General features: G+C 38.4%; 1 protein-coding gene across 2 annotated transcripts; it reads right to left on the bottom strand.

The window, feature by feature from the left end:
• Nucleotides 1-223: 223 nt before the first annotated feature.
• LOC114490448 (TCDD inducible poly(ADP-ribose) polymerase) lies at nucleotides 224-27793 on the bottom strand. 2 transcript variants are annotated; one of them, XM_028504433.2, is made up of 6 exons: nucleotides 27532-27793; nucleotides 23601-24559; nucleotides 9018-9186; nucleotides 7050-7210; nucleotides 1909-2187; nucleotides 224-1243 (listed from the first exon to the last, which is right to left on the bottom strand). In XM_028504433.2, exons 2-6 carry the CDS (start codon nucleotides 24515-24517, stop codon nucleotides 796-798), a joined length of 1974 nt encoding a protein of 657 aa, XP_028360234.1. In that variant the 5' UTR covers nucleotides 24518-24559; nucleotides 27532-27793; the 3' UTR covers nucleotides 224-795. The 2 variants fall into 2 exon arrangements, with proteins under 2 accessions (XP_028360234.1, XP_035873493.1); XM_036017600.1 differs by having other exon boundaries at nucleotides 23601-24562; nucleotides 27532-27774.

Here is a 27793-nt window from a genome sequence, read left to right as displayed (position 1 = left end):
AGTGAGGGCCTACGTCTGGAACCCTACAATAAAGGAATACTGCTAACCTTCGAGGTTGGCTTTAACCAAATTAGCAGCCCGACTTCTTCAAACTGAGTGGAGGATAGTGGAAGAGACCGAGTGTTCCAAGGCTGAAGTTGAATAACACGAGAATCACCTATCACTAAGTTACTGAAAAATTTCGATGACAAAACATTTTCAAATAATTTTTGTCTTTTTTTTTAAACTTCCTCTAAACAGGTCTGAATTTTTCAGGCCGACTCTACAAAAGTTAAAGTCATGGATAATCTTTGGTTGGGTGCCACATTTCAGTCCTGCTGATAGAAATGTTTCTCTCTGCTTCGGACAGGGTGTACGTGTGACGGTACTAGTTCCAGTCAGTTTAATCATTGTAAATAGCCCGACTCCTCACTCTGTTCACAGCTTCCATTTCATTTGGCCAAATTCCTACCAGGCTTAAGTCACATTTAATTAGTTAGGCTGTTCTCTTAAAAAAAAATGCTTTTAATAACATTGCTGCCTATATGTACAAGTGTAAATGATGAGTATGCCATCTGTAGTCTTTCCCACATCGAGTACACTAACAATAATTAGTAAATAATTAAAGAATAAGTGGTCATTTTAAAACTTGTTTTTCTTTGAAAAAACTTTTACTTTCTAGCACTTACAAAAAATTGGTCTTAAAAGTGCCCCATTAACGCCCAAAGCTGTTTCCCACTCTGTCCCACCCATCCAAGACCTGCTACAAATGCTGGACTGAGTTCGTATCAAATAATTTAGCAGTACCGAGATTTTTCAAATGGAAACAGTGTTACTGACTTCTTCATATTGGATAACAAAATAAGGGTAACTCTGGTCATCATTAAAAATGACGAAAATCTGAGGCTCAAAGAAATTATCCACACAAGAGTCATACAGGTCACTGGTGACACTGCCAGGGTTGACAGGAGGAGGTCTTCTCATGCCGTGACTCCCCATCGTGTATCTGCCAGTTAGCACTTTGGCCAGAAACATGAAATGGACTCCTTTGGAGGATTTCTTAGAAAAGTTGTGAGAGTAGCTTGCTTTCTTCGCAAAGTAACTGCCTTGTCCAAACATCGTAGCATGCTTTCCACAGACTCGAGGGTCAAAGTTGTGCTTGCAGATTCCATCCACCACATCCTGGGATGTGCCGTGAAATAAATGTCTCTCATTTATGATTCTGTCACGGCCACACATTTTCCTGTTCATATATTCTTTTTTCCTAATGCAAAGAGTGGATAGGGAATTCAGGAGAAAGAAAGATAGATCAATTCAATAAGCATGATATAGTCATAAACTTCTCTTTATGGGTTCCATGGGGGAGCAAATGTTAAAGTAGCTATCAAGACCAAAATGCCATCAGAGATCACATTGGAAGTTTAAATCTATCTTTTCCACTGCAGACAAGAAATGCCCCCTTTTCCCCTCCACAAAACCAGTTCTCACATTTTATCTTCTCAGAATGCCTTCCTTGTCTAATTCCACCAACCTAAGTGTTTCTTAGTTCTGAGATTTCTTAAACCTACATGTATTCCTTTTGTACAACATTAACTTGTTGATTTGAGAGGCAGCCTGGTAAAGTGTAAAGTAATTAAGAGCAAGGCATCTGGTGCTAGACTGCCTGGGTTCAAATTCCAGCACCTTACCTTGTTATAGCTATATTCCTGTGGCAAATGACCATACTTTTCTGTGACTCAGTTTCCTCTCTGTAAAATGTAGATTGCAATAGACCTAGTTACAGATCTGTTATATAAGAATTTTATGTGAGTTAACACATGAAAAATACAACTATATTCACTCCTACACGAGTCTCTACTATTAGGTTCTGCCATTGTCCTTAGTTATTATAACAAATGCTCTCTTGAACTTTTCATACTACTGACTCACCTTTTATATTTCTCCCAAAGAAATTGGTTTTGGACTCTCAATATTTGTAAAATTCTGTATTTAAACTCAGGCACAGTCTTATGAAAAAGATTATAAATGATTCGATAACTTTTGTCCTCTGCAGAAACAGGCACTTGGATAAAGTCCTGAGATGGATGCATATAAACCCAAGTTTCAGGGTAAAAGTTTGCTGAGGTGACCCCATCTGGGCAGATGATTTGTGAGGATGAGGTTGTTTCCATAGGTGAAGGAGCCTGGGTGGGAACACCACCAAGTGTCCTAGAAGGGAGAAGCAGAAATACCAGTGTAAAACTACTCAGAACATTTCACATTACAGTGCTCTACAGCAATACCTAATATTATAATTTGTATAGCTTTAAAGCTTGTTTAAAAAACAATAGCCAGTATGCATCAGTGGATTGAGCGCTGGCTTACAAATCAAGGGTTGCCAGTTCGATTCCCAGTCCGGGTGCATGCCTGGGTTGAGGGCCAGGGCCCTGGTTGAGGGGCATGTGAGAGGTGACCAATCGGTGTTTTCCTCACACATTGATGTTTCTCTCCCTCTCTTTGTCACCCATCTTCCCCTCTCTCTAAAAGTAAATAAATAAAATCTTTAAAAATATATATATATTTATATATAACGCTGTCTATTAAAAAAAGAAAAAATCCCAAGAGCAAAAACTGCCTGAATACAGATATTGTTTGCTTCCTCCTGGCCATCTCCTTACAGAAAAGACTACAGAATATACTGCTGCAAGGTAAGCAAACAGCAAGGAAGAGCAATTTACAAATACATTTTGAATCCTGGACTCCTCTTTTGCCTATTTAGTTAAAGAAGCTTTGTTTCAAGGGAGCAAGAATAATTCATACGTGTTCTTCAAACTTTGTCTTACTAAATAGAAAGCATATCATTACTGACGTCTATGGAGGGCCAGGGGAGCAGAACAAAGGGTAGGAAAAAGTGAGGGAGGCAGATAAAAGGGAGCTTCCAGGGAGAAGACACAAAATATTAACAAAAAAGGCTTAACCTCTATAATTTTGTATAAAATCAAACAAAAGTCATGGCCTAGGCACTACAAGCTGACATTTGATATTTGTTTCATTTTTTTTCAGTATCACGTACAACAAAAAAACCCCACCAATATTATTCAAATTATACAACTTTAGGTGTGATGGTGCTAATTAAGCTCTAGACACCAGAATGTATATTCTTGAACCTTTAAATTCAGGCCTGTTACTTAGGAGGATGAGCTTAGATAAGCAGCAACTTTTTCCTACCCGATTAAATGCTTAAATTCAAGTCACATTTCTAGGCCATTTTCAAAACAGAGCAAAAGAGAAGCGGCAGAAAGGAAATCCTGATCCTGAGACCCAGATTCAGGGTCAGGATAGTGTGACACTCATCAGCATGTAGTGATCACAAGGAAGCAGTAAGCCTGCCACGTGGATTAGGAAAGGGAAATATTTTAAGAGCTTTGTGACACAGAGTTTGCAACTGTGGGTGAACATGCATCTAGTCTCCGAGAGCGTATGTCACCCTTGCCGTCCTCATAATCATAAGGACCTGATCCTAAGAACACACTCTGGACTAGGCATTTTACACAAAGTATCACTAACTGTCATCACCACCCTGCAGGATGGTTTGGGCATGCCCACTTTTCACACACAAAAACTGCTAGCACAGCTAGCAAAGACCAGAGATAGAAAGAAGTACACCCTTCTGGAGAGAGGCCCCACTCTTTTAATCAGATCCTGGAAAGTCTGTTAACTTCTTAAAAACCACCGCCATCCCGGAGGATGGCAGGAAATACAGAATATAAGCTCCTTATTTTTAGCTGTCCCCTCTACCCCTGGCTCCGCAAAGAGGGCATATCCCAGCTCACCAGGCTTTCCAGTATTATCAGGGGTGGAAGTTACGATTCTCCCAAAGCATTCTGCCCAAAACGGGCTTGGGGCTGTCACAACAGTACTGAAAACCTGGCACTAACAGCAGAAGTGATGGCTCCTTTTCTTTCTGATACCATTCCTACCTAGAAACCAGTTTCATAAAATGAAAGCTTCCAATGTTTTCCTTTCTCAGGGGGGCCAAGGTCTATTACTTACTCACGCATGCCTAAAGATGAGCCTGTAGAAGTAAATTTTATCCACCCTAAGGTATTTTATATATAAATATATATATACGGTTGGCACTCATTCCTACCAATAGATGCTTACTTTTAACAAGGCAAATCCTAACTGGGCTAAAACATAAAAATGCAAATAGACATGTCTGACAGACATATACTCTAGTTCTCACGGGTTAAAAATATATAGTCTAAGCACAGTTAGAAACGAGGCTTTATTTGCTGAGAACGCTGAGCTTGTGTTCAGCTCGTGGGTATTCCAAAGACATACTGTGTGCTTTACAGTGCTGTACCAGCCTTCTTTAGGGAGGCAAAATTGAAGGGTAAGTAGCTTGTGCTCAAGAACCTCTGAAAAAGATTTTTAGAACCCAAAGTCACCTTTTATCACTCACCTTCCCGCCCCCCTGTCATTTTGAAAGATGTTTCCTAACCCAACTTCTGTAAAGAAGCAAAAACTAATTCATTTTATCCTCTAGAGGGGAGAAGCCAAAGAGATTATATCAGGCTGCCTTCTCATGACCATGAGGTCACTGCAGGGGATAGATGTCCTATCAGCTGAAATGAGCCTCCAATCCTCTAAATCTGAGATTTGTTTGCTTTTATACAGCCTCAGCTCAAGCAGTCTAAGAATATTACAGAATAAGCCCCTCTTTATCAGCCCCATTAAAAAACAGCAAGCACAGGGAAAAACTATTTTGTAGCTATGAGGTGATGGACATCAACTAAATTTTCTGTGCTAATCATTTTGCAATATATACATACGTTAAATCATTATGCTATACACCTTAAACTTACAAGGTGGTTTTGTCAATTATATCTAAAAAAAAAAAACTGTAAGAAAAACAAAGGAGCAGGGAAAGCCTCATTTAAAGAGCTGAACTTGCAGGAAGTTCATGAATGAGGTCAGCCTCCCTCCCCTTCCATCCTACTACCTCCCTGCTCTGGCATTCCCAGTTCTTAGGCACCTCTGATTCCCTAATTGTGGCTTTCTTGGCACCTATGTTTTTCCTTGACCTTTCGTATTCACTAATACTTAACAAAAAACTTTCTTTCTGGCTAAGACCACGGTCTCTCTGAAATCTACTTCTGAAATCGCTTTGTAGAACTAATCCCAATGCTCTTTGTCTCCATTAGGCCAGTCCCACTGCCCCTCAGGCCCAGACTCAGGCAGATGGGAATGGAAAGCCTGTGTTTACCCATTCTACCCCGGTGAACTTGCTGCTGCTCGCTCTCCTCCTACTCACTGAAATGTCTGCACAATCCCTTTCACTTGCTTGATTAGCACTGTTACAGACAAGAACACTAAAAAGAAATGGAAGAAAAGAATTTTGTTCTCTTTAAGCCTAAATTATAGTAAGGCCATATTTGTGGCATTAATTCTACTACTGCTTATATTATTTTTATAGTTTATGCTTTTACAAAACAAGCCTAAGTTTAATAGGGGGTGGAGGTAACATTTCATAATTACTTTTCTTAGGATTGAAACAAAGCAATTTTCACCAGTCTATAAAAGTCCTTCTACAATGTAGCATTCAAATGAGCATTCTTGCTCTCAAACAGAAGCTACATCTCACTTGATTGGCTCAGCACGCCAAGATACTATTCTCACTAATGAGTTCTACACTCTCACTAGGAAGATATGTTCTTAACTACTGGACGCTGACACTATCTCCAGCTGTGCTAATAAAATCACAGAAATGGCATTTTTATTAGTTTATAATAAAAAAAAACTCTACAAGGTAAAATATTTTTTACACTTGGACTAGAAAGAAAGCATACATTCACCCCAAGCCAATATAGATTTCTAAAACTGGACTCGTTACACAGTATTTTTGAATACTGAGAATTTCAGGGATTTTGTTTGTATTTTGTTTTTAACATTCCCTTTGCAATCTCAGAATTAGAATCATTGAGGTTTTGTCATAATGATCTGGGAAAGACACAGTCTGGGCCGCAAATAAAAAGAACTACAGCTAAGAATATAAAAAGAGCATCTTCACCTCAAAGATCAGCAGAAGAGACTCCAGACCTCCCAAGTTCATAAAACCAAGTAAACCTAATAAAAACATTTTTGGAAATCAGGCTCTAAATATAGTATATCTGACTAGAGTATTATAATTATTTATCTTAGAGGTAGTTTTTTTTAGAGATTTTATTCACTTATTTTTAGAGAGAGGGGAAGGGAGAGAGAAAAGAGGGAGAGAAACATCAACTGGCTGCCTCTCCTACGTGCCCCAACCGGGGACCGAATCCACAATCCAGGCACGTGCCCTGACCAGGAATGAAACCAGCAACATTTTGCTTTGTAGGATGATACCCAACCAACTGAGCCGCACCAGGCAGGGCCCTAGAGATACTTTCAAAGACGGCCATGCTAATGGCAATGTTCCCCACCTACTCATACCTATAAAGATGTGCCAGTAGGCTATCTAGAAAGGGAAAGAAGAAATGGCACCTGGGAAAATGAAAGAGCTCACCTATAATTCAGAAGGCTGAGTTCAATCTCAACCTAAAGATGCCACAGGTAATTTTAGTGAGCATTATAGGAAGATGGGCCTTACTTAGCAAATGAAAATGTAAATGCATTCAAGGAGGAAGAATGGAGACAACCACCTTGAAGGATTCACCCTACCTGACCTGGAAGTTTACCTGGGCTGGGAAGTAGTCCCATAACACAGAAGGTATCATTGGAAAATGCAATCTTCCATTGAAGGAGACAAATGCAAACTTTGCCTCATTCCAAATATAATTACCTTTAGTTGCGAAAAAATGTCAACTCTACTGTGCTTTTCAGTTAAAAAAAATCTAATACAACATTTACTACTTTAGTGTTGGGTTAACTCTAGCTTATATGAATACTACTTTCTGAAGAATTAAAATCAAAGAATAACTTAGAATTTCACATTCTAAAAGCAATAACTAAATTAGTCTTTTAATTAATTTTTTTCCCTCTTTGACATTTGGTTACACATTTTTGTAAAATCAGAGTGAGGATGAGACTTTCCACCGGACACTTACTGTAAATATGGAAGCAGTATAAAGCAGGAGCGGAAGAGGGGTCTCCTTTTTATTTCTCTCCTGAAGAATGAGTTGTGGAGGATGTAGTGGTTGTTCCACATCATAAACCGGACCTCTTTCAGACCCCGAGAGTTGGCTTCTTCAATCAACCGAATAACAGTCTACGGAGTAGTAAAGAGAAGGTAAAGAAAAAAGAAAAAGCAAGTCAATAAACGATCACTATGATATACAAAAATGTTAATGTTACTAAAGCCACAAGTAGTTAACCTTGCTGTCAACATGAGAAGAGTTTCAATAAAGTACAGTGAGTCAATTAATTCCCTTTATACATAGGAATTTTTTTTCCCTTTCTTTTTTCTTTTCTTTTTGTTTTTTTTGGAGGGGGTGGCCAAAGATGCAGGGTAGAAAGATGCTCCCTGTTTAGGACAGCACAGATTTCAACCTTAAGAAACACGAGGGCCTGGAAACTACTCTATTATACTTTGACAGAAACAATGTCCTAAATATATATATATATATATATATATATATATATATATGCCTTTTAATTGTTTTTTCTTACTTGAAAAGCTTAATTTTTTAAATTTAGCTTTCTGATTCTGTGCTTGTGCCTTCACAACGATTTTTTGCTCAAGAAAGAAAAGGCACACCGGAACCTGTCACGGACACATTCAGCACGTGTGGACCCGCCACCACAGGCCCTGCCGCATGTTTTTTCATTTTAGACAACCTCACTAGAATGTGAGGTCTCGCAGCACAAACCCCCTGAAGCTGGCCTGGGCACACGCGATATGCAGACTTTGGTGCTTTCCCAGCTTCTTGCTGGAAAGGTAAACAAAGACCAGGAGTTCAGGACAGCCCAGTTTCGTTAGAGGCTGCACTGCAGGGCAGTCTCTGAGGGTGTGTCACACACTGAACTATTCTGAGTGCCAGAAGGCACCATCCTAGGAAGAAGGACAGTGATTTTTTTATACTTATAAAGGGAATTTTCAGAAGAGTATTAATGATGGTCATGTTCAAATAAATCAATTAAATTCCAAACCTAAAAGAGCTTCTCAAAGGAAAAACAAAGGGACAGTCCAAGTATTCCTAGAATACATTTTAACCAGTCTCTTCTTTTCTTTGGAAAATATTAGATACTAATGATTACTTAAAAGAGAGTCAAAAATTTTTATGTTGTTTCATAGCAAATAACGTTATGTCATTTTCCTTTGTTATTGCCTTAAAAGAAACCCTAAGGTAAAAATGGTAGTTACTCTCTTTTGTAATGCTGGAAATTTGATCAAATTGAAGTCAGGTCTTTGGAATGCGAAATTAATTTCTAAAGTCCATTTCAGGGTGTTTACATTTGACTTAGAAGCCTCATTTAGAGGTAAATAAGTCATCATCATTTTAAAATCTTGCTTTGTGACTGATAAACTATTCTTACCACCTTAGAATAAGGATGCAGGTGTACATTTGCTAGAATTTTAAATGACTGGTGTTCCTAACCGCAGCTCAATAAACATTTTCAAGTACTTCTTCCATGGGCCTAAGAGTGATTATTTCCCACTAGACTTCTGAAATGCTAAGCGCAACACGTGACCTAATCACCACGAGCCCAGGAGCCAGATATAGACAGAAGTTACACAAGTGCTCATCTCATTAAAATTATTCCAAAAACAGTAATGAGTCTGAGTATTTACAATTGTAAATACTTTCTCTCCATAATATAAGAAACTGGGGAAATATTTTCTCTCTGTGACGACAGTGGTATTCTATTTATGGATTCCAGAAGTTTAATAGGGAAAAAAAAACATTTTCAGAAAAATCAATAAAGTATTACTTAAAGCAATAAAACTCAATTTTATACCCATAAGCGCTTTGATTTGCAGCTTGGCGTAATCACTGTTAGAAAGGAAGAACAAAAGAATGTGAAAGACAAAAATATTTAAATGTACTTTAAGGGGGAGAAAAACCTGTCAATACCTCAGGATATTCTCTCCATCCAAAGTGGTCCCTACAGAAGAACTTCCAGACTGTATGGTAGATAGCATTGACATTGCTAGAAGGTGGTGTGGACAGCCTTCGTAGCTGGTCAAATTCAGTTGTTTCATATACGGTCATGGCATTCAAATCTGCCCAAAATTCTTGTCCTCTAAAAAAAGATCAAGAAAAAAGGATTTGTTAATATTAATACATTTACAAAATAGAAACATTTTAAACACCTCATTAATGACAGTAAAAATATCTAGCATAAGATGTATAATTTTTAAAGCTGGTCTTATTTGGAGTAAAAGGTCATTACTGATTGTTTCCCCGTTTCCTACATGCCTTTACGTAACAAGACCAAAATCTCAAGGCCATGGAGTTATGGCAGGATTGCTTTCATCCCACAGCATCAAAGGCCTACACAATCAACAAAATTCCACCCTTCCCACTACACTGATGTCAGCCAATCAGGGAGTCAGATTGAAGATGATACTGTCAAAGCAGACAGGGAAACAAAAGAAACCTCTCTTGAAGCTAGTCCTTCTTTTCCAGAGCTATCAGTTTACATAAGCCAATACAGGAACATAATACTGTCTGATGAAAAAAAAGAAAAAGAAAAAATAAAATGACTCCAGGAGGCCAGTACTGCTAATCTACCCACCATCGATATTATCTTTTATCCTGTGGGTGAAAAAACAGTTGGCAAAACATGAAAAGAAAAATGGTTTGATTATGAGGTTTAGCTATGATCTATTTTTGTTATCTGGTCTGCTGCTGTTGAACCAACTCTTTACAAAATATCTGAATACTGTTGGGTGAAAAATCCCACTGTATGAATCAGAATCACTTAAGAAATTCATTTATAAAGGGTGGTCCAATTAAAATATTTGTGTTTCTTTTTTAATGGAACTTCATCTAGTTCCATTAAATCATTAAATGAGACATCTGAATCATTTCAAGTAACTGACAAACTATTCATTGCTCTTCTTTCTTTTTATGTTTCAAAACTTCCCTAAGAAAACAAAAAGTTAATCATAAAATAACATTATAGATATACTTTCCACTCTTAACATCACAGATTTCCAAGTAGGTATCTATAACACACACGATACTCCAGATACAGTTGTGCTCAGATGACTAGTTTGTGTGAAATCCAGATGCCTGGACAGATATTCCCAATAATTATTTCCTTGTTGTTAAATTAGGGTTTTGAAAAGGGTATTAGTTTGACCTAGGGGTTTTGTTGGTTAGTGCAATGCTGTCCAAACTCTGCTGTTAGAGAACTCGTTTCAAGGATTGTTAATATAATAGGTATTCTGTGCAAAAAAACATTCTGCGGTCAAATGTCTGAAAAAACTTGGCTACACAAAATTAAACAAGTTACTTACTGTGGTCACTCCTCAGTCCCTTTAACATGCTAAGATAGGCTATAAAGTAACCTTCCAAACCTGTGACAATGTTCCCTTTCCCCCATGAATACCTGTTAACATCTCTCAATCAATGACCCCGACAAATGTTAGGGAAAGAAAATCTGTTTTTACCCACCACCCCCATGTCCACAACTTGTGAATCAGCTTCTATTAAAAATAAACAAACAAATAAACAAAACAAACTCAAGCCATAAACCCAACAGATGGTGCCATGAAGCATGTAACTTGTAAAAAACAGTATGGTCTTCCTAAACCCCTAATTTCTTGTTCAGAAAGAGTACAAACTAGATAGTAGGATGTGATCTTAGAAAGAACATATAATTTTAATTATAAAATGGGAATAAGACAATAGAGTGTAGTTTAAAATCACATTTGGACACTGCTTTGATTAAAGTGATTATGGCAAATAAGAATATGCAATCAAAATTAAAGGAAAAAATGTTTCTGGGAAATCCTTAAAAAAAAAAAAAAACCAAAAACAACCCAAAAAACCCATGGGAAAAAAACTCATATACCTAAACTTCACAACAACTTGCTCTAAACAATTTTCACTTAACTTGAGGAGAATCTGATGTTATCACAGAGCCAAGAGATACTTGACTCTTCTTTCCTCTTAAAATCATTTCCAGTTTCTAACTAGATTTTCTGGCTTTATGTTTATTTCCCAATAACTGTTTCCAATTATGAGTTAGTAAATCCTCAGTATTTTTTTCAAGGGGTTCTTAGAACAGCAGTCATTATGTTAACATGCATTATATTAGCCATAGCCAATTCTTTTTGCTAGTAAAGTATCAGATTTTATTCTGGACATCACTCTAGCAATTTTTGTTTAAGCCTGTATTATTCAGACTTCATAGATAATGATTTGCATAAGAAAGACATCTAAAACTGCAGCTTTTGGTACATTCTCCTTTGGGCATTATGAAGTTTCTATGACAAATCCTAATTTACTACAATCAAATGTTCTTTGGATTGATGTTATCAAAGTACTGTTTTAGCTCTATTTGATTTTCAATATGCTTTTCTAGGCTTGACAGAGACAAAACAACAAATCTGAAAAACATTAAATTATCTTTTTATAAGATTAATTTTACCACCTGCTCTCCTATAAACAAGCAATGCTTCAAAACTCCAAAGCCAAGAGTATTTTTCCTCCTCAATCTGCATCAGTATGAATGCTAAGATACAGATGCCAAATGTTCAACATCTACTGCTCTTCTTTATCAAACCATTGTTTCCTATTATCAGAAAGCAGTTATAAGTTTGTGTGTGTGTGTGTGTGTGTGTGTGTGTGTGTGTAGTAACAGAAATATCTGGCTGTACTAGGCAATACACAAAGAATTAAAACAGATGTAGTCCCTGGTTTCCAAGGCTGCAAGAAAGAAATGAAAAACCAAAGATCAAACCAAAGAAGCAATACATCTGCCTATTTAAATTCATCAGTGGCAAGTACAATCCCAGAATGAGAGGACAAAGAATAGCCATACAGTATTATGGGACAGGAGGTGGTTACTGGCATCCAGGAATGGATAAAGGTCAGAAAAAATGCTATGAACAATTTAAATAATAGGAAATGTTACTAGTAAGTAAAGGGTGGTGTGGAAAACAACAACAAAAGAGTTCTTTAAGCACCGTCATTCTTGAAGGGAGGGTAGGGACAGAAGCAGTACAGACAGTTGCAAAAAGGAACCTTCAAAACAGGGGTACAGAAGAGATGAAGAAATGTGAAACCAGAGTGTAAGAGGCAATGTGAAAGATGTCAAGCCACTAGCTGATGAGGCAAGTCCAGGGTCTCTTAAATACGGGTGGGATTTTTAGAGTATCCGGCAGATGGTCATAAAGAGTTGAGGAAGTAAGCAAAGGGTGTGTAAAAATTGAGCAACAGACAGTGCAAGAGACTGGGAGCGGAACTTAGTAAAAGCAGGATGCAATATCCTGGTGGATGAGAACCCTATTCGAGACACCCACTGTGCAAGTAAGATTTAAATTTTGCTAAATATATCCTGTGGCTAAATCAATCAGTATTGATGTACCCAAGATATAACCCAGTCATTCATGATGAATCAAGGAAAAAAAAAGCCTTGTGAACAGATTGCTAATTTTTGCTATAAAGGAAAGAATGAACTTGTGTTGAAATAGTAACAATTCTATTTCCACATGTTTCGCCAACAAACACACCACCACACATACTAATACAAGAATCCAGATACCAAACTAAAATTTTGAAATGGACACCCATTCTCCTAATTTAGATGCTTTATAATAATGTTCTCAACAAATATCTTGACATATCAATTAAACCAACATTTTCCAACATACATTAGCAATGCCAACGTCCACACTAAGTCAGAAAGTATGCCCCACACACCATCATTTCTTTTACGTATATTTCAGATACTAACAATAAAGTAAAAAGGGCCTACGACAGTAAATGATAAACAGCTGTAATGAATATAAACCAAAACTATTAAAGAAAGTTGCTGGATAAAGCAGAAATGAGTAAGAACATGATCTATTTGTTAGATAAATATTTTTTGGGATTATGCATTTGGGAGCTCAGTAAAGAGTGTAACCATTTGGGGTAATTTCTCTATAAGTTGTTTGAAACAAAGGAAGAAAGGTGACAAAGAAATAATAAAAAGGGGCCAGGAAATGTGGTCAAGGTACCCACTCCCAGAGCTGATGACATGAGAGCAGAGTCTGGCCAGCCATCAGGCAGGCAATGGCGGGGCAGGACACCACATGCAAAGTGACTGACATGTGTTAGAAGCTAACCAAGCAAGGCAGAAGAGACCCCAAGAGCATGCAGCATATGCAGTTCATGTGGGAAGTCCGGGTGTATGTGTGTGTGAAGAGGATGATAAGAGAGAAGATTGGACTGGATAGGTTGGCTGGGGCCAGATAATGAAGAACTTTGTATTCTGGATTAAGAGGTTAGGACCTGATTCCGTGGCCAATAGGAATCACCAGTGGATTTTCAACCAGGTTCAGACTTGACTTTTATAAAGGTCACTCCAACAGTAGTAGTATGGTGGGCTGATTTTTTTTTTTTTTAATAGGGGAGACTGGAGGAAGGGTAGAGACAGGCACTTACTTGCTTTATTATTATTCTATGCTTAACCATCTGCAAGTATTGACATTGTACATGAGCCAAATGACAGAAAATGAAGGAGGCAAGGGATGCTCTGAGGGGTATTTAAGGGTTAGAACGTAACTGCATGGAGGATGATTACATGTGGGGCTGAAGGGAGTAGAGAGTCCAGGATGTAGCCTCTATTTCTGGTCTGGGTGATTGATAACAGTGCCATGAAATGAGACAGGAATTGCAGGAGGTGGAACATATTTAAGTGGGAAGATGATGCAAGTAAAATATAGGAATCATACTTTAGCAGAGGTCAATTAAGTATAAAGTTTTCTGGATCCTACTCTGAATAGTTTAAACCAAATGGGCCAGACTTTGGCACCTTGGCTTCCTGCCTGTAAGTTAACTGGTTTCTACAAGGACAAACCTGTGACCTCAATAACACCTGCCCTAATCAGGGGGACTAACTAGACATAATTAATAGGCCCTCTTATTTTATTACTACGATGTAAAATGAAAATGTCTCCCCAAACTGAGAATCATAATGATAGAAGGATCAAGATCAAATGCAGTATGAAAAGAGTGTTAAGGCTCTTCTGCTACAGACTTGAGACAGGCATGACAGATGGGGTATGTTTGCTGCTGCTAAAGAAATTTCACAGGCACACAAAATATAGCTGGCTTTTGATACCTGTCTTTGATGTTTCCAGGAACTCATTTAGCAAGGCTGGAATATCTGGCAGCTTATATATCCCTTCAAATATGTTACAAGGTGATGAAAATCAAAGCCATGGCATATACTATACAAAAATATTTTGTAAAAGCAGCATAATTATTAAACTTCAGAGGACTATACACTCCTAACTTTCTGCTTTAGAAACATAGTAACTGTCATTTATTCTGTTACTAATTAAGCTTTTTTGTTTGCTAACATTGACTCAAGTAAATAGCACAGAGCTATTGGAAGAGGCAATAAAAATTATCTATAAATGTTTACATACAAAGCAACATCTTGTAATATTTACCAGAAGTAAAAATTCTACACTTAACTTCTACACTATGACATTGGGTCTTAGTGTAACAACTGGGCGTTCCCCTTTGTATTAGAATAGCTGGAGATACAGATATACCTAAAAATAAAAATTGGGAGTTTACATTACTATGCATATGGCCCTCAGTAGGCATGGGTAAGCTACAAATCAAATGTTGACTCTCAACTAAATATCTGCCCTAGCTGGTGTGGCTCAGTTGGAGCATCATCCTGAAACTAAATGGTTGGAGCTTCAGTTCCCAGTCAGATGCGTAGGGGAGGCAACCAACTGATGGCTGTCTGTCTCTCAAATCAATAAAATAATTTTTGATAATAATTTTAAAATTAAAAAAATCTACCTATATCTAGGAGACAGTGACCTAATCAAGGCAAGATCACTTTAGATCACTCTATAAAACAATTAACATCAATCTTGGATCTTGGACTTAGCTTATGGTTCTAAATGCCTCAAAAGATTTTTGGGAAAGTAAAAATATTCCCCAATTTAAGAAACAACTCTTAAAAAGGGACCACCAAAAGGCAAACTTCTGACTGTATGCTGTTCCTTTGGTCTCTCCTGGGACATCTTAGATATAGGTGAATGAGAAGGCAGCAGATTAGTGAGTGAAATGCTGCCTGGAACCACATTTATCTGTTGTTGGACATCTAGTAAGTTGTCTTAAAAGTCATTCTAGAGGTGAACACCGTGACACAATAATGAGGATAAGAGACAGGAGAAAAAATGGAAGACAGATAGGTTTCCTAAATGAAAGGATACCTTGCTTTTAAGAAAACGAGGAACTAAACAAACACATAACACAGTTTATTATAAAAAAAACTGTACTAAGACACAGCCATTTGAAAACATCTAAATGTTTCCTAAACCCCTGAGAAATAATACTGTACACTGAGGTCCTCTTCATGCAACCACTTAAAAAAAAAATACAATATCCAGTTGAGGAAAAGAAACCTACTAAAATATTGTTGTTATGCTTTTTGGTTTTTACTACAAAACTACCAGATCAAAGCAAAGCATACAAAAGAAGTTTCTAATTAAGATGTGGATAAGCCAAAATTCTTTGATGAATAAAAATCATATTAAGAGTTCAGAAGCTCTCACTGCTATCTATTTATGGAGGCATGGGACTAAATTTTGAACCCTGAAGACATCAGAAATGTCAGAGAGCCTTAACTTTTCTCCACGTTCAATCACATGTTCTGAAACTCCTAGAAGTGAGACATACTCTTTAACCATGGCATGACAAGGAAGTGAAACGTAATTTCCGTAAAAAGCTGAGATGGAAAGCACACAATGGATTAAAATAATGCATATGATGCCTTACACTACCTTAAATTATGCAGTTGTTGCTTTTTATGAAGATGAGTAAATATTCCCTTCGTTAAGAGAAATAACATAAATGAAATACTAATTATAAATAATTATCATAAAATACATCCTCTAATAACTCCCAGGAAGATACAATCTATTACCTTAATTTATTTGAGCTAATTTTTAAAATTACAAACAACTCCTTCAAAAAGGTTTTTATCCAGAACATTCTCAAGTTAGCCTTGTCTTTTTCTCCCAATTAGTACAGATAAACTAACTGATAAATGAACAAATTAAAAATGCAATCACTGATAGCTTATCATGAGGACCCAGAGATGAATAAGAAACTCTGTTGGCACCAGAGATTTAAATGTATACAAACTAGTATATAGTGTATGCATCATCCCCTGAGAGTTTTTAAAGCAAATTACTGAAAGGAAAAAGAAAAGACTTCCTATAGAAAACATATTCAGAGAGTTTTTAAAATGGTCTAGGTTTTGTAAACTATGACGACAAAACCTTTCAACAGGGTTAAGTCAGTCAACTTTCCCTAGAGAACAAGGATGCTATAAAACCAAGATTTAATTTTATCAATTACTTAAGGGAATCTACATTATTTTTTAGTGGCAAATTAACATTTGGACAATCCAAACCTCAGAAAGCAAGCAAAGTTCCTTCTGTTTCATATGCTCTGCCCCCATTTAAGGATGTCTTTCATTTATTGTATTAACTTGGAAGGCAAACCTGTATTTCTCCTGTGCTTATTTTTATTCTCTCAGTGCCTGGAAATGAAAGAGAGAAGCCAGGTGACAGTCAGAAACCAAAGACCAACCACAGCAGGAAATTATATAGAGTATTTTTTGCCATTTGCCCTCTCTGCGCCCTGCAGGAGCTGTGGAGATCACAGGGTGCAGGCAAGATTCAGAAAGCACATGCACTACGACAAGCAAAGTTCACCCTTGGGTCCCTACTCCTGCCATTCTTCACTTACTATTTAATGCTGGTAAACTTTAGAGCAAGGAAGGTTACCTAAACTCAATGGCTGTATGTCAAAAGAGAAGGGACAGTTTAAGAATATCTTAATCCGAAAAGAAAAATAAATAAGTGTAATAAGAAATTCCAGTAAGTGTAGCCAAAACAAAACATACTTCCAATCATTGTGAGAAGTGCTGTTTCGACATTAAGACCAGTTACAAAGCCTTCCTTATGGTCAGAAGCAATGACAGACACAATTTGCATAAAGAATACAAATGTCCTGAACAAATTCTTCTCAGACAACTTAGTCATGGGGGATTCTAATGCACTCCTTACACATCTTGTGGCACACATACTTGCAAATCACTGGTTTCTGTAGAATGTGAAAGGCACAGCCGCTCCAGCGTTCTCACTCTCATGTTAGCTTACCCTTTCATTGTGAGTACCATGCAAAGGTTCTTTACTGGTCAAGTGGGTGTTACCAGTAAGTAAACAGCACATAGCAGAGAAAGATCGAGGAGATAGACACATTTTTTTATTACAGGAATACTGCAAACAGGAATGCTTAGTTAACTCCCTTTATGCTTACCTTAGCAACTGACTATGTCAGCAAGGAAAATTGGAAATTTCAGAATTAGAAACTTATTAATATATCATCAACTTCTAAAATTCGAGTTCCAGATCACAGGACTGGGTATATTTAGTACAAAACTGCAATACTGTCTTTTGCACCGAGCAACTATAAATCTTCACAAACTACCATGTTGAATAACTAGGATTTACATAAACTCCTTTATTTTCAAAGATTTCAAAATGTTTTTCAGAACCTACTCCTTATAATTTCAAATCAACGAGGAATTAATCTGTATCAGAAATTCAATGCTTTCAGTTAATATGTCAGGGATTAGGCTGGATAAGTTTTAACACAGGGATTTTAGATTCCTAGTCCCTAGAAAGCACTATCATAAATAATCTATAAATACAAAAATATTTTGTTTTTGTTAAAGGATTCCCCTCATATCTAAAATGTGACTTGTTTGCTCCTAAAAATGGTAAACTATGGAAGTATTTATTCCTTTGTATAGTTTGTGTTTATGGTGTTACAAAGTATAGTTCAACCCAAGATCTTAAGCTTATTACTCAACAACATCAAACCCAGATGAAACCTTCAGCAGTCTGGTGTCTTCTAGTAATACAAGATCACTCACATTCACTTCAGTTTAAGACTCTCATTTATTTTAGAAGAGAAGCTCAACTGCTTTTTAACAAAGAGAGTTTCTTATAAAACTTATCAGTCTCATAGGAAGTTGTGACAGAATAATCGAGTCACCTTATAACTCAAAATATATGTTTTTTTCCCTTTGCAAAGATGATACACACATACACTACATTTTTCTTTCCACAAAAAGGCAACTGCAACTCACAAGCAGGACACTGGTAACTATTCAAGGTTGCTGACCTAGGTTAAGAGGACCATATGTCCTAATTTAAATGTGATCAAAATTACTATCATCAGACAAAATGGATACAGAAGCTGGTGGTCTCAAATCATGGAGAAAGAAATAAGAAAAGGCCATAGAAAAATACTTGCAATCTCCAATGGCTGGATTTTAGTAGCATTCCTTGAGTGGTCAAAGTTTATATGGGCTATATACTGCTTTACCTTTTAGAAATAGCTGTCAAACCCAATATAAAACTAAGAATCACTAAGATCAGAGATGTACAGACAGAATTTATGAATTTACCTTTGCTTTATGGTAAAATCAGATCTAAAATCTAGAAATTCTAGTGTAACAATAGAAAATAGATTTACAGAGATACAGTAGAGTGAGTGAGTCAAAAGCTGCCTTTTTTGCACGTCTACATATGCAGAATAAAGTTTTATATTGAATGGAGCTATTACTTTTTTCTGTTTACTTACAATAAAAGCTAAAAGCTTTAGAGTCAACTCAATAGTAAAATGTGTAATATATTATATATTCTGAGGGACTGCCAGATAACCTTAAAAGTATTTCCTCCAAATGTCTTTGCTTTTTGTGAAGTTCATTTTCATGACCATAAATACATTAGGAACAGACTGACCTCAACCTGAAACCAGGTTGACAGCTGCTTCACAAAGTCTAATCTGCTCATTGACAAAAAACCAGAGAAGAAATGAATGATTGCTATTGATTCCCATGATAGCTCTACAGACCCAGTAACTCCTCTGGATTAGTATAGAAAGAAGCCAATTAGTTTTATTTCATATGTAAATAGCATTATAAAGAGGTACAAAAAATAATTCATTGGATTGCTTTATTCTAAAGCACAAGGCATTTCAAAGTCATTTCAAACACAGTTATTGCTTATGGAGCTCTCTTTCTCTTAGGCAGAAATTTTTAAAAATAAATTCAAACTCATCCAGCTGTGTATATTCAAGAAATACCGAAAAGTCACAAGTCATAGTAAGTTTCAGCTGTTCTCATCTCTCCAGTGTTATCAATAACACATAATGAGTTAGTTCATACATCATCACAGCTGTACAGGCCAGAGCTAACTTGGCTAATTTAACTATTCCAGTAGAGTTCAGTCAGGAGCTTGCTCCACTTTTGATAATCCACTCTGCAAGTCACATAAAAGAACAGCATATGCTCTTTGTTATCATCAATATGCAACACTTCTGTACTCTTTCACAGAGTTCCTGTGACATCATCTAATGGTATTACCCTTTGGACAGATTAAAAAAAAAGTTCTAAGAGCAACTGGCAATTGAAATCATTCAAAATTAAGACAATTCAACACTCTTAAATGTAAGCCATATCAAGTAAAACTCCGTTTTTTCTCAATATGCTTTAATTCCAAAAGAGGAGAAAAAGAATACTGTTCTCTGAGAAAAGCTAACCCTGGAGTTTGTAACTTTCTACTTCACCATCCTACACTCTTTCAAAAAAAAAATCAGAATTAGAAATAATCACTGGTCATATTTTTCACCTACAGATTAACTCCAAATTAAGGTTTGCAGAGTGCCTCTTCTTTATGGTTGATAGTAACTACAAGACTTCTGGCACACTTTAAAATGGATGTAATGTGAAAACCAATAGCAGTAGTTGCTAATGGAAGATGTGCACATCCTTCACAGGTTCAATTATCCACAACAGTATTCTACATTTAGTGGGGCTCTTTTAAAACTGCTTAGACCGGCCATTGAGTATCATTTTCTAAAAAGGATGAGTGTCTAAACTGTCAGAGACTATGTTTCCTTAATTGAAAACATAACATTCAATGTTGTTTTCTTAACTTCATATTTGGAATTTGGAAATTCTCCAAAACCCATCCCGTGTGCAAAAGAAGCATCAGCATGTAAATACAGGGGGTTCATACATACAACTAGTTTCCAGTTGATGTTGGCAACGAACATCTGCAGATGTACAAAAGCAGAGTGCGGTGGAAAAGTGGGATTATGTCATAATTTGGGGTGAAGGCAAAATTGGAAAACAATTAAAATAATTTCATGATAATGAACCAAATAAGCATTTATTATTATTGAAATTCTCTTTTTAAAAAATATTCTTTAGTCCTACCCAAGGACATTTTTTCATTGCTTTTTTAAAGAGAGGAAGGGAGAGAAACATCAGTTGATTGCCTTCCTGTACGTGCCCATGTGTTTCCAACCAGGGATCGAACCCACAACTGGTTCTATTCCCAGCCTTGCTGTCTTATAGGACAATGCTCTAACCAATTGAGCTATACCAGCCAGGGTGAAATTCTTTTTTAAATGTGTTTTTAGTATCTAAGCATCTTGAGTGAAGAAGTGGAAGGGACTTGTGAAATCTAACTCAACTTCCTTTCCAATTTCATTCTTGAGAATAATGAACCCTGCAAATCTAATTTGGATTAATTTAGATGTTAAATCTACATTTGCAAAACAAAGAATTTTATCTGCACAGTAGACCCAGAACTATGAACTTTCCCCAAGTTTCACACAATGAGGTATTATGTATATAGTATGTAATTATGATTTACCAAGTCATATAAAATACTGAACACAAGTGGGATAAACAACTGTCATTCATTATTCCTGGATCCAAAGACTGCTGGGTCTGACTTGGACATATACACAGCTGAACACACACTTCCTGGTTATGTGCAATCTGAACAGATAGACCAGCTTTACAGGCCTGACCACAGAGATTAATAGCTTTAGCCAAATAATGTGGTAACCATGTGAACCTGGGCTGCTCCAGCTTGTTTGTGAATCTCTCAGCAAGGCCCAACATGCCGTTATCTGCATCTTGTTGCCAGGAAACACAACATCGCTTTGGAATACAAGGAAAACCAGGTTGCAATGACCACAGGTCAACTTCCCAAAAGCCTAATTTTTGACACTTAGCTATCTACAACTTTATAACATTTCCAAGGAAAACCTGTACTTTACTAGTAATTAACTTAGTACTTTGCTATTTTTGTCAGAGTAGGACAACTTACTACCATTAACAATGTATCAGCAGCAATAGTAATAACAATAATAATTTAATCATACCTTCTTCTCAAGTGTTGAAATAAATATTACTTCGGTAAAACTGATCTGGAAATCAAGCATTCACTGCAACTTCTTTATAACTGATCCGACAATATATCTATTCTTCAGCAAAGTAATTTTACCAAAGGACAAAATCCAATATGCTGCTGACCTAAGATTTCCTGGATTTGCTCGATCAAAATACCCATCTTGCCTTGCTCATGGTAATAGAACATAATGTGTTGGACGATAATCCTGGCCAATTCAAACAGGCAGAAAATGTGCTTCATAGGAGTGAAATGGGAGGCTACTACTCTGCAGTTTTGCAATCTGGAGATGGAAGGATTTGCGAGTATATAAAATTAATTACCCTTGACCAATTAGAATTGCTAGCTTATGGGCAACAGAGATTTAGGACAATTCCTTATTAAAAAGATTTTTAAGAGAATGGAAAACATTATTGTCTTCCAATGCTGGCTTCAAAAAAGTTAAAAGTACTTAGTTTTATTACAGGATCTAAGAATTTCACTACTCAAACAAGATAGAATCTTGGATGCATTCTATTATCAAGTAAACACACTTATGATTAGGAAAATTCCATTCTTTGATATAATCTTACTATTATTCCAAAGACTCTTCTAAATAATAATGCCTTTACATTCGGGCCTTATATTGTTTCTCATCTTGTTCCATATATCCCTTTAGATGTCCCTTTGAATCTTAGAAGATGCATAGTTTAGTCTCATAATTGAGTTGCTAAAGAGACACAGATCTGTGTACTATATAACTGAAATACTGAAATATTAAAAAGAAACCACATACCTAATACTAAATGGGAACAAGAGAAGTTAAAAAAAAAAAAGGTAAGGAAAAGGACCAGGTTTCCACAGTGCCAATAATGCTTTGGGTACTGTATTAGAACACAGAGGGTGAATATCAAGGCTAAAAGAATTCAACAATTTGGGAACGGTTTACTGTCACTATTTGTTAGTTGACTCTCTAAACACTTGAAGAGAGTAACCCAAGTTTTCTGTGAACAAAGATGTGTCTTAAGGAAGTTTTTCTCCTGGACTTCTGGGTTAGGATATCAGGGTAGTTTTCCTCCCTATGGACCACGCTTCTCAGTACCTCACACATCAAGCCATTTATTATCTGTGAGGCAGTCAGGATACTCACATGATCTCCCAAATCAGGAAACATGGATTAAAGTGCTCTCCCCCTAAGTAATTTTATTACTTACTCTTGGTCACACACAAATAACTATTAATATCACACATTATAACTCCTATACTATAGGAGAAACAATTTAGAAATATAAAGCTTAAATATAAAACAGCCATTTTTGCAATAGCAATTTCATATGTGACAATTATCATTTTTTTCTTCATTTTAAGTTCAATTAAAGAAAATTTCAGATGTGGAAATTTCAGTTCCCTATCCTATCAGTAAATATTGTTTAGACATCCATACTAAAAGAACTGAATTGTTTATATACATGTCTTAGATACAAAAAAACGAGGATAACTTTTTAATGTAAATGATAAATATACCTATTAACTTAACATAAACCTTCCTTTCATTCATTGTTAAAAGACTCTTTCAGGTTTAAGAAAATACCCTCCATTGTTGAACAGTTTATTTACCTATAAGATAAATAGAATAATTAGCTTAATGGTAAAAGGCTTTAAAGAAACTTAAAACAAATATTTAACATGTTTGGGCATGATTCATAAGTTTGGGAGGAACTTCTGAATCATTCACAAAAAGACTGTTGTACCATTCAAAATTTAGAGGGCCACAAAAATCTCCAAACAATACTATTTTCCTTTAAAAACAAGTTACTTAATATGCATAACTTTAAAATTAGATATATTAGGTGTTCATTATTTTTAAGATTCACCATGGATTTTCTTTCAAAATCAAGTTCTCTATGAGATTAAAATTGTATTTGATTTACCAGTCAATGTATATGTAACTTCATAGTCATAAATATATTGCACAGAGGAACATCTGAATCTTTCAAATCATAAAAACTTCCTTGTCTGCATAGGTAAATAACTTGCATTCAACCACCATGAAAAAATCAGTATAGCACACAGCCAGAAGAATAGCAGTGGAAAAAAAGAATAAAATCCATTAGGTTACCACTAAAGGAAATCAGCCTACTAAGCTTTTAACCTCTTTACCTTCTCTATGGTATTAGACAACAGCTTTAAAGAAGTTGTAAGTACATACCCATACTTCATTCTCATCCTATCATTCTCTGGATTGCAGTAAAATCTTTCCAAGTGCTCCTGGGAATCATTGGATACACTCTGCCACTTTTGGGTAGTTGTCCTCTTGATCTGCCAATGATAGGGCAAGACCGTGTGGTGCTTCAAACAATCCCTGCCATAAATACATATGCCTTGCAAAAAGTCCATGCAAATTTCAATTTCATTCTCTTGGTGAGTATGGTACTGTAACTGGTTCACCAGTTCAAATACAAGGTCAAGAGAAGCCTCCTCACTTTTGTCCTGAAAGAGCTCGGTACTCAACTTATCGCTGGTGTCCAAAATGTACTGGATTGTATAACTGTTGTCTTGGAAAACCCCTGGGACATAATCCATGACCTTGTCTATGCAGTCAGGACTAATAGGAACATCACTTGAAACTGGGTGTAAAAGGTCAGTCTGGAAGTGCCCTCCTGTAGAATCTGCCACTGTCCCACTGATGGTTTCTGGTGGAAAGCTGTGATCCTGGATTGGAACCACTTGTTCTGGAGCATCAGTGGAAGGACGAGCTTCTGGTATTTGGTCCCCGACACTTGTCTCCTCAGGAATCAAGACAGACATGTTATTATCTGCTGGCGGGCACGATGGATTGATTTCCAGGGTTTTTTTCACCATAGGTTCATGCAAGCCGCTTTCATCTGCATTCTGGTTTCTAGGTCTAAAAACTCCACCAAGTGATCCAGATTCCAGCAAAGTGTTTAATATCGGCCTCAAAGATCTCAGGGTTCCAGTTCCCAATCTCTTCTGATCCTTTTTCTTAAAACAAGTCTTCAATGGAGTGATCTTGTCAGAGAGTCTCACTGGGCATGAGAAGTCATCAGGAGGAGAGGGCGGCTGCACCACACAGTCTGGCTCAGGTTCGGTGGTTTCCATTTCCATGATGTGGATCAGCTCCAACTGCTCCTCAGAGTCTACAAAATCCTACCAGGAAAGGAAAGAAGATGATCACTTACAAGCTGACAACAACTGGATCCCATTCATTCACCAAAATGTTTTGTTTTAGTCTGTGACCAAGTCCCTGAAATCACTTCTCTTATATTATATTTCATCTTTATGGGTCAATTTTAAATTTCATTGAGAAATCGAGGCTCCAAAGCAGCCAAGGCTATTCAAAAACCCACAGCAGGTAAAGGTAAAAGAGAAAATATTTTTCAATAGGCTCTTGAAAAGTATGTGTGGACTTAATACACAATGATTTGCAATTCTGCTGAGGTATAAGTTTTTACTGTAAGTCTAGGGTAGAGTGGGGGTAAGGGGTTGAAATGTTTGTCTAACGATGACAGCAGAGAAACCACATCTTCACTGCTTTGTGGTTCTCTTCACAGTTGTTTATGTATCACCTTTTTCATGAGGTGACAGAAACTGTTTCTTTGTAAAAAAGAGTTCATCCAATGAAGGGCAAACTTCTCAGTTAAACAGCGAGTGAATCTGGGGTGTGAGCACTCAGGGAACAGGGGCTCTCAATTAAAATGTTATACGGGAGAAAGCCAGAGGCCTGTTAAAGCATTTTTGTTCAGTTAAGTCCTTACTTTAAGGTCATTTGTGACTTGAGGGAAACAACTACAATAACCAAACCAATTTTACCATAGGCTAGTTGTTATAAACAAAAGTTAAGTTCATACATGAAAATGACATTTATGTTGTCCATTTACAAAGTCCCAATATATTCCCCAAAGATGTTAAGAGTCTACCTTTGTAATCCCCAAAACATTACCGCTGCTAGAGGACACATTCCAGGACTTGTTTAGCAACAGAAGCTACATAAGCAACAACCGCAGCACACACTGCTTTAGAAACCAAACACAACTTCATAATACAGAAAGAGCCTCCTTGTCCTTGTCTTCAGAAAAGTTACCCATATGCATTTTTAAAGGCAAATGAAGGCATGTTGTAGAAAATAACACAAGAATCTAAAACACAAACCACATTTCTGATTCCTTATGAACTACTGAAAGAGTAAAAGTGCTTTCCTCAATGAATCAGACCCCTTGAAAAAAAGGGGAACAAAATATAAAGCAAAGAAAATTTTGGAAAATGACAAATGGTGTCTCCTCCATAACCTAGCACTCAACGAATTCTGAAAGTAATTACTGAACACTGTGCCAGGCAGAAAAGGATTGGTGATGAGCAATTAATCCCTTTCTCTTGTCCAAAGACTGAAAAGGATATTTGCTGCAAGGACCCATGACTTCCAGAAGTATGCATCCCAGGTGCCCATTACAGTGTCTAGCACAATCCAAACACGAATACCCTGTGGCATTTTTTGGCTGAATTACTGAAGAGAAAGAACCTTATTAAGTGCTTCATGTTATTACTTTTTATGGATCAACAACAACGAAATAATAAAACAGAGTGCCCAGAAAAACGAGTATTAAAGATCTAATTGGAGAGATACTTCCCATCAACATGTGAAAACTGCATAATGATCAAACTCAGAAAAATAAAACACAAAACCACAAGGTGTTAGCCCCCATGGTAAGCACAAAAGGAAAAGGTAGGGAAAAAAAAAAAGGGTTCAGTGTGAGCTGCCATTGTTATGGAAAGCTTCACGAAGGAGGGACTTGACAGAAGACATAAATCAACTGGGAAGCGGCCAAGCCAGGCGTTATTATTCATAATTCACTGCTCTTGCCTCAGGGCACAATTGGCACAGATTGTGGTATTCCCTCTCCACCACACCAAACCGGCCTGTGCCACCCTCCACGCACGCACACACACGAACCACTCCTATCACACCCCATCGAGGCAAAACAGACCCTAAACCAATTTTACCGACACACACATGCTACAACTTTCCCCATTACTGCCCTTTGATCACATTCGGAAATAAAACTGAGGAAGAGGCAGAAAACTGGAAGAGTGGGAGGAGTGGGGAAGTCAATAGAACCTAGTTCCTCAATTAGTTTGCATAACAAAAACTAAGACTGGAAGGAGACTTCCTGGGGTCCCCGCCGCAGGCGACCTACCCAGCGCCCCACCCCTCACTGCCGTTTGGGAGCACGGTCCCTGGCAACCGCGGGCTCCCAACTCGCCAGTCTTCCAAAGGCCCGCGGCCGCCCGACAGCCGGGCGCGGAGCCCCGGTGCGAGCGACGCCTCCCGGGGGCCGCTGCGGTTTGCGCAGCTCCGCGCCCACTGGGCGCAGCGCGGCTGGAGGCGCCGCCGGTTCGGCCCGGGAGTTCGGAGCATCTCACCCCGCCGCCTTCCCTCGGCTGGCGCCGCGGCGCTCCCCAAACCTCGGTCCAGCCTCCTCCCGCCGAGCGCCTCCCGCCCGGCTTCCCTCCATCCCAGAAGCCCCGCACGGCGCCGTCCACAATCTCTTCTTCACCCCCGCCCCAGCCCACCCTCCGGAGGGGGACGGTCCTGCGAGTCGCGGCGGGTGGCAGAGCAGCGCGGCAGAGCGCCGGGGAGACGCGGCCGGCGCTCCTCCGGGAGGCGGGCGAAGACTTCTGCACCTTCAAAGTTCATCTGAGAACAGCCTGCAAACTTCTGGGCTGCAGCCGGGGCGCGGGGCGGCCGGAAGGCTCCCTGGCTACCGTGCCTCCCCCTGGATGTGCGCAGGGCTCCCGTGGGGGAGCGGCGGAGGCCGCACAGACGCTCCCCCGCGTCCGCTCGGACCTGGGGGAGTGGGCAGAGGCGCGGGCGACCCCGACTAAACCCTCCCGTGCCTCACACTCCGAGGTATACACCTGCCAGAGGCCCTAAGTGACTTAGAAGTCTAAACCAATTCTCTCCCGATCTAGAAGGGACCCGAGTGAACTCGGTACAGAAAAGCACAATCTAAGTGCCAATCTAGATTCGCGCGAGTCGCAGCGAGGCCGGCGCCCCCTTCCTCGCCCGCCATCCCCGCCAGGGTCCCTCACCGGCTCCTCTGAGCTCACCCGGAGCCCTTTACCTGAGCTGGCAGCCTGAGAGAACCGAGCACAGGAGCCGAGTTGCGGCGCTGCCGATACGCGGGCAGCGTCCGCCCGGGGGTCGGCGCGGAGAGCAGGCTTGGGTTTCTAGGGGTCGCAGGCTGGAGACACCCGGAGCGGCACACCGGCCATTCCGCCGCCGCGAGCGCAGAGAGCAGCGACCGCACTCCGGATCCCGATCGCTCGCCTGTCACCTCGAGCTCTGCTTTAAAGTGGCTTCCGGTCGCTTGCGCTCGACTGCCC

Source organism: Phyllostomus discolor, chromosome 2, assembly GCF_004126475.2.
Source record: "Phyllostomus discolor isolate MPI-MPIP mPhyDis1 chromosome 2, mPhyDis1.pri.v3, whole genome shotgun sequence".
Taxonomy (NCBI): domain Eukaryota; kingdom Metazoa; phylum Chordata; class Mammalia; order Chiroptera; family Phyllostomidae; genus Phyllostomus; species Phyllostomus discolor.
The sequence above is the reverse complement of the archived record's forward strand: the minus strand, read 5'-3'. Positions and strand labels throughout refer to the sequence as shown.